The 15609-nt window shown below is 46.0% G+C and overlaps 1 protein-coding gene across 6 annotated transcripts in view; it reads right to left on the bottom strand.

Annotated features, from left to right (window-relative positions):
- Positions 1-15609, bottom strand: part of LOC129865357 (dedicator of cytokinesis protein 4-like) — a 151623-nt gene that overhangs the window by 102616 nt on the left and 33398 nt on the right. For 4 of the 6 annotated variants that reach the window (XM_055938084.1, XM_055938086.1, XM_055938087.1 and 1 more), the window contains exons 2-7: positions 7164-7247; positions 4056-4096; positions 3700-3755; positions 2927-3047; positions 2129-2277; positions 1564-1648 (exon numbers count right to left, since the gene is read on the bottom strand). In XM_055938084.1, coding sequence (XP_055794059.1) covers positions 1564-1648; positions 2129-2277; positions 2927-3047; positions 3700-3755; positions 4056-4096; positions 7164-7247 — 536 coding nt within the window. The remainder of the gene's footprint in view (positions 1-1563; positions 1649-2128; positions 2278-2926; positions 3048-3699; positions 3756-4055; positions 4097-7163; positions 7248-15609) is intronic. The other 2 variants (XM_055938088.1, XM_055938085.1) reach the window with 1 other exon arrangement.

A 15609-nucleotide genomic window follows, 5' to 3' on the forward strand; every position in this document is an offset into this window, starting at 1 on the left:
ATTTTACGAACTTACTTGTTGGAAAGGTGGCATCCTATGACGGTGCAATGTTGAACGTCACTGAGCTCTACAGTAATATTTGCCTATGGAGATTGCATGGCTGTGTGCTCGATTTTATACACCTGTCAGTATTTCATTAAACTGTTGACAGCTCCTCTCTCTGGGGGCTGAAGAAAGGAGAGAGGGGAGGAGATGGAAGCGCGGTGATGAGATTTTCTGTAGTTTAAGGTAATGCATCAGCCTATTCATTATGAAAATATAAAAAGCGCCCTATTACTAGGCTATTCAAAATCAAATACAAAATTCAATATAATGTAGGGTAACTCTGAATGTTTTTAATTTAGGCTAGAGAAATTATGTACCAAAGATATCTTAAATTAGTTTTTTTTTTTTTTTTTTTCGGTCTTGGGCTCATATATAGCCCTATGCATATGCATAACCTCTAATACGCATATGGATGTTTTGAATTAATCATCACCATAGAAAGCACTTTCCATTTCGTTGTGCTAGACTTTGAAACAACATCCACAATGACCATGTTTTACACTCAGTTTCAACCTGCTGTTGAACATCTTTCTTCAAAATGATCATCACAGTGAGGTGAGTTTCAAAAGCACATACTGTTTTCATGTGTTTGATGTGACTTTCAAACCCATTTGCATTGATGTCAGAGTGGTTAGAGGGACAATAGAGTCCTGAGTACCCGGCCATTAGCGACCCGATGATCATTATAGAGTTGGGCCCTACTAACACATGTCAAGAGTGCATAAGAGGTGATTACCATGACTCAACGGTCACATAGAATTTGACTGCAGTCCTGACTCATACCGGTGTCACGGTAACGCAGTCACCGCAACAGCCCTATCTGCAACTTAATAAAGCCACACAATGCGGAGGGGCACAAATAAAGATCTGCCTTTGTCACCAAACAAATTAAACGGGTTCTCTGCTGCTGTTGTCATGATGATGGCGATGTTATTATTGTTTTGCATCCATGACGACAACAGTAATTGTTTGGTTCTTCCCCCTTTGTATTTTCCGTCTCCGTTACTAAGGAATTACTGTAATTTTCCACATCCTACACGCTGTAATGGAGATGCATTCAGCTTTTATTTCTCTCATCCCTCACCCCCCTCTTTCTCATCCCCATGTAACTTCTTTGTTTATCAAAAAGGATTAAGTGCCTCAATTACATTGTGTGGGGAAAGAAAAAGCCATCTCACGTCAGGATAGGAGCATCAGGCAGGGGATGCGGTTGCTATGGTTACGGGGTGGGAGACGGAAATGGGGGTGGGGTTGTGGAGGGAAAAGCGCTGCCTGGGGAGGAGAGTGCGGAAGGGAAAGGCGAAGGGAGACTCTTATGTACCTTTATTCAGCCTTAAAGAGTCAAATACACAGCTGAATTACAAGGAGAATACTGCCACACACTCAGCAGTCACAAGGGCTAGCTATGTGGCTAATTTACTCGGTTCATTTAGCACCTAACAATAGTGAGTAGGCAATACAGAGTAATGAGAGAACAGTGTTCAGACAAGTGTGCCTGGTTTTGGGAATAGAACTCACCAGTTTGAAGAGTTCTGTGACACTGATCTCGTCTGGGTCCACCATGCTAAACTCCCTGCGGGGTACCAGGTCCAAACTCAGCTGTCTGGAACACACACACACACACACACACACCACAGGACAGTGCATCAAATCATTCAGAAAGGACACACTTGACAGAACTGCAAGTCTGCCATGTCTCACAGGGACATAGAGGCGTAGATGGGTACCCACACACACGCTCTCCAATCTCCCAGGGATAGATAAGTCTTTCAAAGCATAAGACAAGGAGAGGCAGGGGGAGCCGTCTGTCGTCTGTCCACACCAAACAGCAAGGGATTGACGGGTGTCGTTTTATCCCTTCTGCCCGGGAGATAGAGACGCGGTGGGGAGTGTTGGTGTGTGTGTCTGTTTGATACAAAATGAAAAGTGTGTGTGTGTCTGTTTGAACGTGTGGTGTGTCTGTTTGAAGGGGAACGGAAACTGATTGAGCACAGCATGTGCCTGGGGAGGGAGTGTGACATTCAAAGACAGAGGGACTGGGGACTGGGATGCAGGAATGTTTCTCTCTCTCTCCACTACTCACTCGTTTCCCCAGTCCAACCTGGCAGTGATGTGCTGTTTGACGTCTTTCATGCGGTCGTTGGTGAGGTGACCAACCAGAACCTGTCTCCTCAGGTCCAGGATCTCATTCATTACGTGCCACAACCGATGGAACAGATCCCCCTCATTCTTCTACAGAGAGAGAGAGAGAGAGAGACAGCGAGCGACAGAGAGAGCACGAGAGACAGACAGGGAGAGCGAGCGACAGAGAGAGACAGCGAGCGACAGAGAGAGCACGAGAGACAGACAGCGAGAGCGAGCGACAGAGAGAGAGCGAGAGAGCAAGAGAGAGAGCGAGAGAGCAAGAGAGAGAGAGAGAGAGAGCAAGAGAGAGAGAGAGAGAGAGAGCAAGAGAGAGAGAGAGAGCGAGAGAGCAAGAGAGAGAGCGAGAGAGCGAGAGCGAGAGAGAGAGAGAGAGCAAGAGAGAGAGAGAGAGAGAGAGAGAGAGCGAGACATTTCAGAGTAAAAAAAAAATTTGGGGCCAGAAAGTCAGCCTTACATAAAAAAATCACAAATAAATACTTTCCGTCGAACAAGCACATATATTTATTAGGGTCACAAACTCAAGAAAGATTAGTAATTAATAAGCAGAAAAAAAGCTTCCACTGTTTGCTGCAGGGGAAACATTGCCCACTAGTTGAAAGGTATTCCCAGGTCTATTCTTCTCTCTGCAGGAGGTGTGTACATGCACATGCGTGCGTGTGTGCGTGTGTGTGTTTGCATGCATGTGTGTATGTGTAAACTCATGCAAGGCTGTGCGAATTCCTGCATGCATTCCTACATGTGTGGGTTGAACACTCTTTACCACGTAGAGCCGTTTCCACATGGCCCCCCAGTCTCTCAGGGTGGATGTCATCTCAGTGATAACAGAGTCCTCTGTGGGGATGACAGTCTCAAACTGCCTGTGGGTCAGAGAGAGAGAAAGAGAGAGGGACATCAAATTACAACAGTATACCCACACACACACACACAGATAATAATGCAGTGTCATTATAAGAGGCTGATAGAAGAAGCACTCAACCTCTGTTCTGTTATTATGACGTTAATCTAATGTTTATCTAAAGTTTCCTTTCCACAGGTATGACATAAACCTCCCTCACCTTCCAGACTGGCTGATCTAATAAGGCTGTTTGCCTTCTCAGAGACAGAGACAGACACACACACACACACACACACACACACACACACACAGAAACAGACACACACTGAAACAGACACACACACACACACACAGAAACAGACACACACAGAAACAGACACACACACATGCACACACACGGAAACAGACACACACACACGCGCACACACACGGGAAACAGACACACACGCGCGCACACACACGGGAAACAGACGCGCGCGCACACACACACACACGGAAACAGACACACGCGCGCGCGCACACACGGAAACAGACACACGCGCGCGCGCACACACGGAAACAGACACACGCGCGCGCGCGCACACACACACACACGGGAAGCAGACACACGGGAAACAGACATACACGCGCGCGCACACACGGAAACAGACACACACAATACACTCATTACTTACCCTTTGTTCTTGATATGGGCGTTCTTCAAGTGAATGTAAGTGCATGGGAAAATACCCTGGGGGGGAGAGAATAAACATGCTAATGAATGGCGAATGTCATTCTAACTGTATCATTAAACGACACTACCATAAACACATTCTGTTAGCGAGTGTAAATGATGCATATAATCAATACAAATTCATGTGTGTATGTGTGTGTGTGCATGTGTCAACTTGACATTATTAAACTATGAGCCTCGCCCTATTGACCTGCTTGCTGCACAGCCCTCGGATCAAAGCAGAGAGCTGATATTTCTGAATCTGAAAATAGCAGCTGCACTGACATCCTCAATAACACACACAATAGTCTCACCTACCTTGGCATTTGGATTCTTATGGACGAACCCCCTGTACCAGCCTGAGGACACAAAAAAAACATGTTCATCGTGTCACCGTGACTTTCAGACCCGATATCTTACCTTCTATCAAATTATGCTCCACTGGCTTGTTTGTGTAGCACATGCCATCTGGGTCTTGAGTGTGTGTGTGTGTGTGTGTGTGTGTGTGTGTGTGTGTGTGTGTGTGTGTGTGTGTGTGTGTCCACTGAACTAATAGATAGCAGCCCTATTATGATTCTGTAGATTGGCTCTTCTGCGCTCTCAGTTAAAATGTCAACCATCAAATAATCAATTTCATTCCATCTCTACAGCATCTGATATGGGAGTGGAGAGTAGGAGAGAAAGAGCTGTCTGGTTAAGTAATGTCTGCCAATTACTGCCAAACAAATGACTAGGGTTGTGTCTCAAATGGCACCCTAGTCCCTATAGTGCACTACTTTAGCCCTATGGGCTATAGGTTGCCATTTGGGACAGAGACCTCAGGTTACTGAAGCATCGCCACTTCAGCTCCAACCACACCAGTCGTAGAGTTGGCGAGCTGTAAAACAAAACGGCCAGCTGGAACACGGGAGGCAGTTTCTGTCACGGCACTGTTTACTGCAGCCTACCAGGCACGGTGTTACAGTGTTTGTTGTGGCCACCGGCCAGGCTGGTGAGCCAGGGGGGTGTCAGTAGCACCAGGGACTGTAAGTAGCACCGGGGGGGTGTAAGTAGCACCGGGGGGTGTAAGTAGCACCGGGGGGTGTAAGCAGAACCAGGGACTGTAACTAGCACCGGGGGGGGTGTAAGTAGCACCGGGGGGTGTAAGTAGTGCTAGTAACCTAAGGTCATAATGTGCTCCTCGGTCCAACACGTGTCTGTGACAGTGCTAGAGGTGAGAGTGTTAGAGACAAGGTGAGAATGAGCCTCACTGCTGCCACTGACTTGTGGTCTTGCCTCCTGAAGAACCTCTGCTAGGCATTTTCTGTCAGAGCTCTTTCTAGTTTTTGATTGGCCAGAGTGTCAGAGAAGAAGCGGTCGTATGTTACCTATCGCACTACAGTAGCAACTTGATGACACAGTACCAGCACTGGCAGAAGCTCTTTTTATAGTAACGTATCTCCTCTCCTCTCCTCTCTCCTCTCCTCTCCTCTCCTCTCCTCTCCTCTCCTCTCCTCTCCTCTCTCCTCTCCTCTCCTCTCTCCTCTCCTCTCTCCTCTCTCTAGTACAGAATAGATAGACATTCTTGTCAGCAGCCTGTCTTGCCTTTGAGTTGTGGGGACTAGTACATATTTTATTTCTTCCCTTCCTCCAAACCAAACACATACACGACCAAAAGTACGTTGACACCTGCTCGTCAAGCATCTCATTCCAATATCATGGGCAATAATATGGAGTTTGTCCTCCCTTTGCTGCTATAACAGCCTCCACTCTTCTGGGAAGGCTTTCCACTTAGACGTTGGAACATTGCTGCGGGGACATGCTTCCATTCAGCCACAAAAGCATTAATGAGGTTGGACACTGATGTTGTGTGATTAGTACTGGCTCGCAGTCAGCGTTCCAATACATCCTAAACGTGTTCGATGGGGTTGAGGTCACGGCTCTGTGCAGGCCAGTCAAGTTCTTCTACACCGATCCCGACAAACCATTTCTGTATTGACCTTGCTTTGTGCACGGGGGCATTGTCATGCTGAAACAGGAAAGGGACTTCCCCAAACTGTTGCCACAAAGTTGGAAGCACAGAATCATTTAGAATGTCATTGTATGCTATAGCATTAAGATTTCCCTTCACTGGAACTAAGGGGCCTAGCCCGAACCATGAAAAACAACCTCAAACCATTATTCCTCCTCAACAAAACTGTACAATTGGCACTATGCATTGGGGCAGTTAACATTCTCCTGGCATCCACCAAACCCAGATTCATTCGTTGGACTACCAGATATCTAAGCGTGATTCATCACTCCAGAGAACGCGGCTCCAATGCTCCAGAGTTCAAGGTGGCGAGCTTCACACTACACCATTCGACTCTTAGCATTGCGCATGGTGATCTTAGGCTTGTGTGCGGCTGCTCGGGCCATGGAAACCCATTTCACGAAGCTCCCGACTACCAGCTCTTGTGCTGACGTTGCTGTGTTGCAACCGAGGACAGACGATCTTTACGCGCTACAGCATTCTGGGATACAGTTATGTGACCTTGTGTGGTCTACCACTTTGCGGCTTGAGCCGCTGTTGCTCCTATACGTTTCTACTTCCCAATAACAGAACTTACAGTTGATCGGGGCATCTCCAGCGATGCAGAAATTTGATGAACTGACTTGTTGTAAAGGTGGCATCCTATGACGGTGCCACGTTGAAAGTCACTGAACTCTTCAGTAAGGCCATTCTAAATGCCAATGTTTGTCTATGGAGAATGCATGGCTGTGTGCTAGATGCCAGATAATTTCCTTGGGTGAGTTTGGAATGCATCATCAGCTATCTCAGACGGATCTGTCATCTGTCTGTCTGGCCTTGAGCAACAACAGGAAGTGAGATTGTGCCACTCTGAGAAGGGAGGAAGGTTGCGTCAATGCTGTGTAAGTAAGCTGGGTGGAAACAGGAATGTGTGACGGGCGCCGGCTCTGGTCTGTCTGAAACTATGTCGAAAATTAACCTTGGTGTGTGAATGTGAGTGCCTCGGCCTTGACCCCGAGGCTCACACACTCCTTCGCAATACACCAGCAAGCAGGGACACACACACTGGCAAGCAAGCACACACAAGCTCTCAGTCTCTTTGTGTCTAAGGCAAGCAAACACACACACGCTCTGAGCTCAATGTGGGCGGGAAGCAGGAACCAAAGTGTTCTCCCACTCGCGGCACAGGAAACAGTAGCAAACTGAGAGCCTCCACAATCTCATCAAATACAACAACAAAAAAATAAGAAAGTCTATTAACATTTCATGTACAACACAATACTCCTGGAGGGACAGACTGGGGAAGGAAAAGTGGCCCAACCTCAAAGGTTGACGACAGCCCAAGTAGCAGTAGCAGCCCATCTGGGAGTCTGTGAAGCTCGAAGGGGGGGATCATGGTTTATATGGGTGTGAAATGAGTAGAGGTTATCAGTTACCTTCACATTTCTCCAGGAGCTGCACCGTGTCCCCAATCTCCAATGGCAAGCCATGCTGGACCGTCCCTCGGAAACTGGCCAGCACTGAAACACAATAGAAGATACATACTTTAATACCTGTGTGTATTTTTATGTGTGTAAGTAGGTAACACACACACCAAATCGACACACACACACAGTCCCCCCCCCAAAGAAAACACTGTCTTTTCATGCCACTAGAATTGAATCCGAGCACAACTGTCTTGACTTTGAAGCCGTGTGGTGATTTGTTTCTAGTGTTCTCTGGGCAGAGAGAAAGAGAGAAGAGAATAGCCCGCTGACTGCTGGTAGATTGAGTACGCCTCTGGGCGTCAGGCTGAAGTGGAGGGAAAATAAACTGGGAATATAATGTCATCCTGGGTCTTTCTGCTAGGAGCGCTCTTATAGAGGAGGGAGGCAATGCCTGAGGAGGCTTAGAGTAGGACTCTCACTGATGAGAAGCACTGTCAGAGAGAGAGAGAGAGAGAGAGAGAGAGAGAGAGAGAGAGAGAGAGAGAGAGACGAGAGAGAGAGAGAGAGAGAGAGAGAGAGAGAGTAGAGAGAGAGAGAGAGAGAGAGAGAGAGAGGAGAGAGAGGAGAGGTGAGAGAGAGGAGAGAGAGAGAGAGAGAAGAGAGAGAGAGAGAGAGAGAGAGAGAGAGAGAGAGAGAGAGAGAGAGAGAGAGAGGGGAGGAGAGAGAGAGAGAGAGAGAGAGAGAGAGAGAGAGAGAGAGAGAGAGAGTGAGAGAGAGAGAGAGAGAGGAGAGAGAGAGAGAGAGAGAGAGAGAGAGAGAGAGAGAGAGAGAGAGATCTCAGTCGATCAGCACAGAGTACTTTGGTCTAACAGTGTCTAATAGGTGGGTTAGTAGTGAGGAGTGTCGGCAGATGCCATTCTCTGTGGTTCTGAGAGACAGGACATGACAACAGCAGCACTCAGAGAATTCTCCAAGCTGCCACACACTGACACACTCGGGGGGGGAAACTAATAGGGTTAGTACTACAACATGGAAATGAGGAAGAGTCAAGTGCATCCGGAGTGGTGCCGTGCCACGAGAGATTCTGGGTTCGAGTCCAGGCTCTGTCGCAGCCGGCCGCGACCGGGAGACCCATGTGGTGGCACACAATTGGCCCAGCGTCGTCCGGGATAGGGTAGGGTTTGGCCGGCAGGGATGTCCTTGTCCCATCGCGCTGTAGCTACTTCTGTGGCGAGCCGGGCGCAGTGCACGCTGACACGGTCGCCAGGTGTACGGTGTTTCCTTCCGACCAATTTGTGTGGCAGGCTTCCGGGTTAAGCGGGCATTGTGTCAAGAAGTAGTGCGGCTTGGTTGGGTTGTGTTTGAGAGGATGCACGGCTCTCGACCTTCGCCTCTCCCGAGTCCGTACGGGAGATGCAGCGATGAGACAAGACTGGAACTACCAATTGGATACCACGAAATTGTGGAGAGAAAAAAAAAGGAAATTGGGAAGACTCGAGTCAGGCAAGGGTTTGGAGAGCGTTTCATTTCATGGGGCGCATGGGTGAGGGGGTAAACACATCAAGTCTAATGCATGAATTTTACAAGTAGAGTTTTCCAGCTGCAGTGTACTAAATTATGCAGCTTGAAGTAGAGTTTTGATAGAGCTGCATCACTTCCTCATGAACCATTCCCCAGCTGTTGCCTGTCTGCTAACTGCCATGGCTCTTTTCCAGAGATGTTGGCACTTGTAAGGTGTTCACTCAGCGGGGAATAGATTTTTTATTTCCTCTCCAGGGGAGTAAGAGAAGTGCCTCCTTAAAGGCAGGAGAGAGAGGACGGCACGCGCACACACAAACACACACAGGAACGAAAGAATGGGAGAGAGAGAAGAGATAGAGCTCAAACGGAAGTCCACAGCCTGGCACCTACACACACCACAGCGTAATGTAAAATATGAACTGGGGTATAAAAAAGCTTCACACACAAATATAGCTAAACCACAGCCGCACTGGTATGATATGTGTACGTGAACCTGTCACACAGGGGAAAGGCCCATATTTCCAGTCGGCTTGGTCTGAGGCAGGAGTTCAGTCACCACAAGCTGTACTCTGCTCTGCTGTGACACACATCTACTCGTGGGCAAATGGCTGTTCCTATTTCTGACCAGGCAGCCTCGTTCGTGCTGAACTAACTTAGACATTACGTAAAGACCGCAGGAAACGGGGGGAAAAGACACACACAGGAATTCAGGAACTGGGATAAAAGTCACAAACTTAAATAAAAGTCCTGGACAGAACTATGACTGAGATCCATGAATTTATATGACACCAGCTCCTTCAGACTTGAGATGTAAAGACAAACAGCTGAAGTCGGAAGTTTACATACACCTTAGCCAAATACATTTAAACTCAGTTTTTCACAATTCCTGACATTTAATCCTCGTAAAAATCGCCTGTCTTAGGTCAGTTAGGATCACTACTTTATTTTAAGAATGTGAAATGTCAGAATAATAATAGAGAGAATAATTTATTTCAGCTTTTATATCTTTCATCACATTCCCGGTGGGTCAGAATTTTACATACACTAAATTAGTATTTGGTAGCATTGCCTTTAAATTGTTTAACTTGAGTCAAACGTTTCGGGTAGCCTTCCACAAGCTTCCCACAATAAGTTGGGTGAATTTTGGCCCATTCCTCTTGACAGAGCTGGTGTAACTGAGTCAGGTTTGTAGGCCTCCTTGCTCGCACTCGCTTTTTCAGTTATGCCCACACGTTTTGTATAGGATTGAGGTCAGGGCTTTGTGATGGCCACTCCAGTACCTTGACTTTGTTGTCCTTAAGCCATTTTGCCACAACTTTGGAGGTATGCTTGAGGTCATTGTCCATTTGGAAGACCCATTTGCAACCAAGCTTAAAGTTCCTTACTGATGTCTTGAGAGGTTGCTTCAATATATCCACATATTTTTCCTGTCTCATGATGCCATCTATTTTGTGAAGTGTACCAGTCCCTCCTGCAGCAAAGCATCCCCACAACATGATGCTGCCACCCCCGTGCTTCACGGTTGGGATGATGTTCTTTGGCTTGCAAGCCTCCCCCTTTTTCCTCCAAACATAACCATGGTCATTATGGCCAAACAGTTCTATTTTTGTTTCATCAGACCAGAGGACATTTCTCCAAAAAGTACAATCTGTGTCCCCATGTGCATTTTCAAACCGTAGTCTGGCTTTTTTATGGCGTTTTTGGAGCAGTGGCTTCTTCCTTGCTGATCGGCTTTTCAGGTTATGTCGATATAGGACTCGTTTTACTGTGGATATAGATACTTTGGTACCTGTTTCCTCCAGCATCTTCACAAGGTCCTTTGCTGTTGTTCTGGGATTGATTTTCACTTTTCACACTAAAGTACGTTCATCTCTAGGAGACAGAATGCATCTCCTTCCTGAGCGGTATGACGGCTGTGTGGTCCCATGGTGTTTATACTTGCATACTATTGTTTGTACAGATGAAGGTGGTATTTTCAGGTGTTTGGAAATTGCTCCCAAGGATGAACCAGACTTGTGGAGGTCTACAATTATTTTTCTGGGGTCTTGGCTGATTTCTTTTGATTTTCCCATGATGTCAAGCAAAGAGGCATTGAGTTTGAAGGTAGGCCTTGAAATACATCCACAGGTACACCTCCAATTCACTCAAATTATGTCAATTAGCCAATCAGAAGCATCTAAAGCCATGACATCATTTTCTGGAATTTTCCAAGCTGTTTAATGGCACAGTCAACTTAGTGTATGTAAACTTCTGACCCACTGGAATTGTGATACAGTGAATTAATTATAAGTTAAATAATGTGTCTGTAAACAATTGTTGGAAAAATTACTTGTGTCATGCACAAAGTAGATGTCCTAACCAACTTGCCAAAACTATAGTTTGTTAACAAGAAATTTGTGGAGTGGTTGAAAAACGAGTTTTAATGACTCCAAGTCATAAGTGTATGTAAACTTCCATCTTCAACTGTATGTCCAAAAGGGAAGTAGGTAACTATGCTCCATTCCTGAGCCAAAGTGGAGACTTAGTCGCACTTCCGTCCAGTAATCTACCCACGTGTGACTGCGATTCTCACCTTGCCCTAATCCTAAAGCAGTCCAAAGCCAGAGACAAGACTGACTATGTACTGTGTTCTCAGTGTTCTGCCCTGGGTAGATGGGGAAAGGCAGGCAGATCAGTACAAAGAGTGTTTGTGTGAATTAGGCTTACGTGTGCTTTAGGCTGCCATTTTGGAGTCTAGGCCTGTCAAATGATCCTACAGTTGGTTTGTCGGTCTCCCTCTAAGCTCCTTATAGGAACATGATGCAGACCACTGGTTCAGACATGCTTTGGTGTAGTTTGTTGAGTTGTGTTCAAAGGCACTGGGTTTCGCAGGTTATACTGAATTTATCAAGCAATACCGGGTTTCCAGCTCGCTAGGTATGTGTTCAAACCATACTAGATGTGAAAGGTAAGTAGCTTCAGATTGAGTGTGGTAGGTATAACAACAACATCGTTTGAAAGGTTACTTTAAAAGAATATGAAACAGTTGGGTTTCACGTACCAGACAGAATATTCAGAGAAGACAACGAACATACGTAGTCGGTTCTTAGTACAGAGAGTATCCAGTGGTGGGAAAAGGTACCCAATTGTCATACTTGAGTAAAAGTGAAGATACCGTAATAGAAAATGACTCAAGTAAAAGTGAAAGTCGCCCAGTGAAATACTACTTGAGTAAAAGTCTAAAAGTATTTGGTTTTAAACATACTTAAGTATCAAAAGTAAATGTGATTGCTAAAATATAATAAGTAGTGAAAGTAAAAGTAAAAAATAATAAAACATTCCCTATATTACGCAAACCAGATGGCACCATTTTCTTGTTTTTTTATTTACAGATAGCCGGGGGCACACTCCAACGCTCAGGCATAACTTACAGACTATGCATTTGTGTTTAGTGAGTCCGCCAGATCAGAGGCAATAGGGATGACCAGGGATGTTCTCTTGGTGCATGAATTAGACAATTTTCCTGTCCTGCTAGCATTCAAAATGTAATGAGTACTTTTGGGTGTCAGAGAAAATATATAGAGTAAAAAGTTAATTATTTTATTTTGGAATGTAGTGAAGTAAAAGTTGTCTAAGATATAAATAGTCAAGTAAAGTACAGATTCCCCAAAAAACGACTTAAGTAGTATTTTAAAGTATTTTTCATTAAGTACTTTACACCACTGAGAGTATCTGCCAAAAAACTAGAAAAACAACTTTCAGTTGACTCCAACCAGACAAGCAAATTGATTTCAAAAGGCTCCATAAAAGTGCGTTAAACAGTCCGGCCTCACCCCCTTTCTCTCTGATTTGTGTACCGACAACGAATCACACTCGTAATCCACTCCTCCGTCATCAATTATTCAACACATCATTAATATGCTAATTCGTCGCCACAGACACGGGTGGTCCATTAACCCTGCTGCCAGAAATGAGCCAGCATGCATTTTGCATTATTCAGATGTGTAGTTGTTGGATTCCTACTACAATCCACACATACTGGAATATAATGTAATGTAATCAGGTTAATAAATAATGGAGGGAACGGGACCGCAAATGAGTTGCAGGAAGTTACAAAACAATTAATCAGCAGTAAGTGATATTCAAAATGGAAGATGACATCCCTCGCTTTTCCCCTGCTCTTATCCATCCCTCCTCTCGTTCCCTCTCCTCTCCTCCTTTTTCTATTCCATCGCTATATGTAAGGCTGCGAGTAGAGGATGGTTAAGTCCTGCTTTATTTATACTCTGGCGTCTGCAGAATTTACATCTCAAACCACAGCCATCTGCTTGGGTTTGACGCCATAACCATGAAACGGTTGGGTTTCATAATGGGAACTCTGCTGTCAGGGTTAGAATATCCAAAGTCCCTATAGAATCAGTGATTTATTCAAAGTTCTGAACAGATCCTTAATGTTCTCTGGCAAAGGGCTGGTAGTTGGTACAGGCATGCCATTGTGGCTTCGACACGGGTAGAGAAAAATAATTATTTATGCCTTACAGTGGAGCCCCAATCGAAACAAAGACAGCATCTGTCTGTCCAAGTCTAAGACCGTCTTCGTATTGCTTTGCTGTGCAATTTTCTGGACCAAAATACTCTCTATTCTAGCTATGCGAATAAACATGACAGAGTAACCCAGCATTAACCACGTGGTTTGAATGGGTCCCAACCCATTATATCCCAGTTCTAGGGAAACATTACAGTTGGACATTCTTTTCAATGCGGAGAACAGATGCGTCTTTAAATACCCACTCCTAACATACTTTTCCACTGTGTTATGGACTCAAGGCAATGACTCAGCCCCCGTGGTTAAGTACACATGCCTACAGCCCTCAGCCCCTCCAAACACACTAAGCAGCTTTGGCGCATAGAAATGTATGTGTGTGCATGCGTGTGTGTATACGCGCACCACAGTCTAGTGAGACACGGGGCACGAAGCTTTGGGCCAAGCCTGGTCATCTGACAGAGCGCTGTAAAACCGAGACAGGGATTAAATAAGTGCCGATGCGCTTCGGCGCTCTGCTCTCTTTCACAAAGGTGATCTCCTGGGGATGAGCTTCGACCCCGGAAGAGGCCGCTATGCATTTTAAAGCAGGAGGAATCAACAAGGGGCTGACAGCGTGAGAGGAGGCAGCAGCAGATGCCTGCCTCACAGCATAGAGTATATGCACACACGCGCGCGCACCTCACAGCAAACAAACACACGCACGCCTGCCTCACAGCATCCAGACGATACGGAGAAGACCCACATTGCGTCAGCTACAGAGATATATATAGGCGCTCTCTATCTGTGCTAGAGAGGGAAAGACAGGCCAACAACAGCTAGGCTGGCGAAATCGCTCACGAGGAACGGCTTTCATTTCACCTTTTCCATTTCCAGTTGTCCTTTCGATGCCTTTGTATGTCGAGATAACAGTGATAAGCAGGCTCGGGGAAAACACGCGCTCGCTGGCAACAATAGCCTTCCCTCGAATCACAACACCTCACAATGAGCTTTCGTAAAAGATAAGTGTATAGCTTCTATGGGGTGGCAAGGCCACGCACGGAATATAAATAAATAAAACCAATGTAATTACTACAAATAACTGTGAGCAAAAGAACATCACACCGGGATGCATAACGTTCGATCAATACAAATGTAAGCACCGCAATAGGCTTCCTCCTCCTACAAATGTCAATGCAAGTAAATCATGCAAGGCCTCACAAAGAGTCAAATGGAAATTCCGCTTGGTTGGTGCTTTGTTCGCTCTGGTCTGAATGTATTCATAAAATGCAAGATTATGAGTTTGAACGGCGCCCCAGAGAGCAGTGTGCTCTTAGAGAGGTGCTAATTGTGTGTGGGTGGGTGTGTGTGTCTACATGTGCATGCTAACGTGTGTGTCCGCCACCTTTCAGCAACATCCTGTCAGACCCTTTTCAAGACCCTTATATTTCTGCTCGTTAAAAAGGAAGCCTGAGAGGAACTGGGTGTTCTGCTGTGTCTGCTTCAGCATGCAGATCTCTCCTAGCGCGTGATTAGCACGAACTAAAGCCTCTCGCAAAGGAAGAGCTCCCATGGCGCGGAGAAACGCGTCTAGGCCTGAACGCCGTAGCATAAATCGCACTTTACGTAATGCAGTCAGCCTAAAACATGAACCGTGTGTTTACCACGTATGGTACGCCGCATCGTGACAAGGAAGATGACACACAAACACGGACTCAATCTCTGCAATAAACCACACAGCCTGATTGTAATCAACACAGTAGCGAGTGATTTTTTTTCAGATCATACATGAAAATAGAGTAAAAATTCAAAAAAAATACGGATTGTTTAATATCTGCATAACGTCACGGCAAACATAAACAGTAATGACATTGTAACATCTCATCTTTGTTGACCAGATCAGAGGTCCCATATTGCTGAAATAACGCCGTGAAAACAGTGAAATGGTAGCAGCCTGCCTAATGACTAGGCCAGGCAGCGGAAATCATACATGACTCAGATTAAAGAAGAATATAGGTCAAAGCGAGTCCAATGCAAAGCAATCCCACTTCACCTCATTCTCAGTTTCAGACCTAATCTGCCTGCCTGCTGCCTCTCTCTGTGGACTGGCTGGGGTGTGGAGGGCGGGGGGCCATTGTATGTGTGTGGAGGGCGGGGGGGCATTGTATGTGTGTGGAGGGGACATTGTATGTGTGTGGAGGGGACATTGTATGTGTGTGGAGGGGGCATTGAGTTGTATGTGTGTGGAGGGGACATTGTATGTGTGTGGAGGGGACATTGTATGTGTGTGGAGGGGACATTGTATGTGTGTGGAGGGGACATTGTATGTGTGTGGAGGGGACATTGTATGTGTGTGGAGGGGACATTGTATGTGTGTGGAGGGGACATTGTATGTGTGTAGAGAGGGCATTGAGTTGTATGTGTGTGGAGGGG

This window comes from Salvelinus fontinalis, chromosome 11, assembly GCF_029448725.1.
Source record: "Salvelinus fontinalis isolate EN_2023a chromosome 11, ASM2944872v1, whole genome shotgun sequence".
Classification (NCBI taxonomy): domain Eukaryota; kingdom Metazoa; phylum Chordata; class Actinopteri; order Salmoniformes; family Salmonidae; genus Salvelinus; species Salvelinus fontinalis.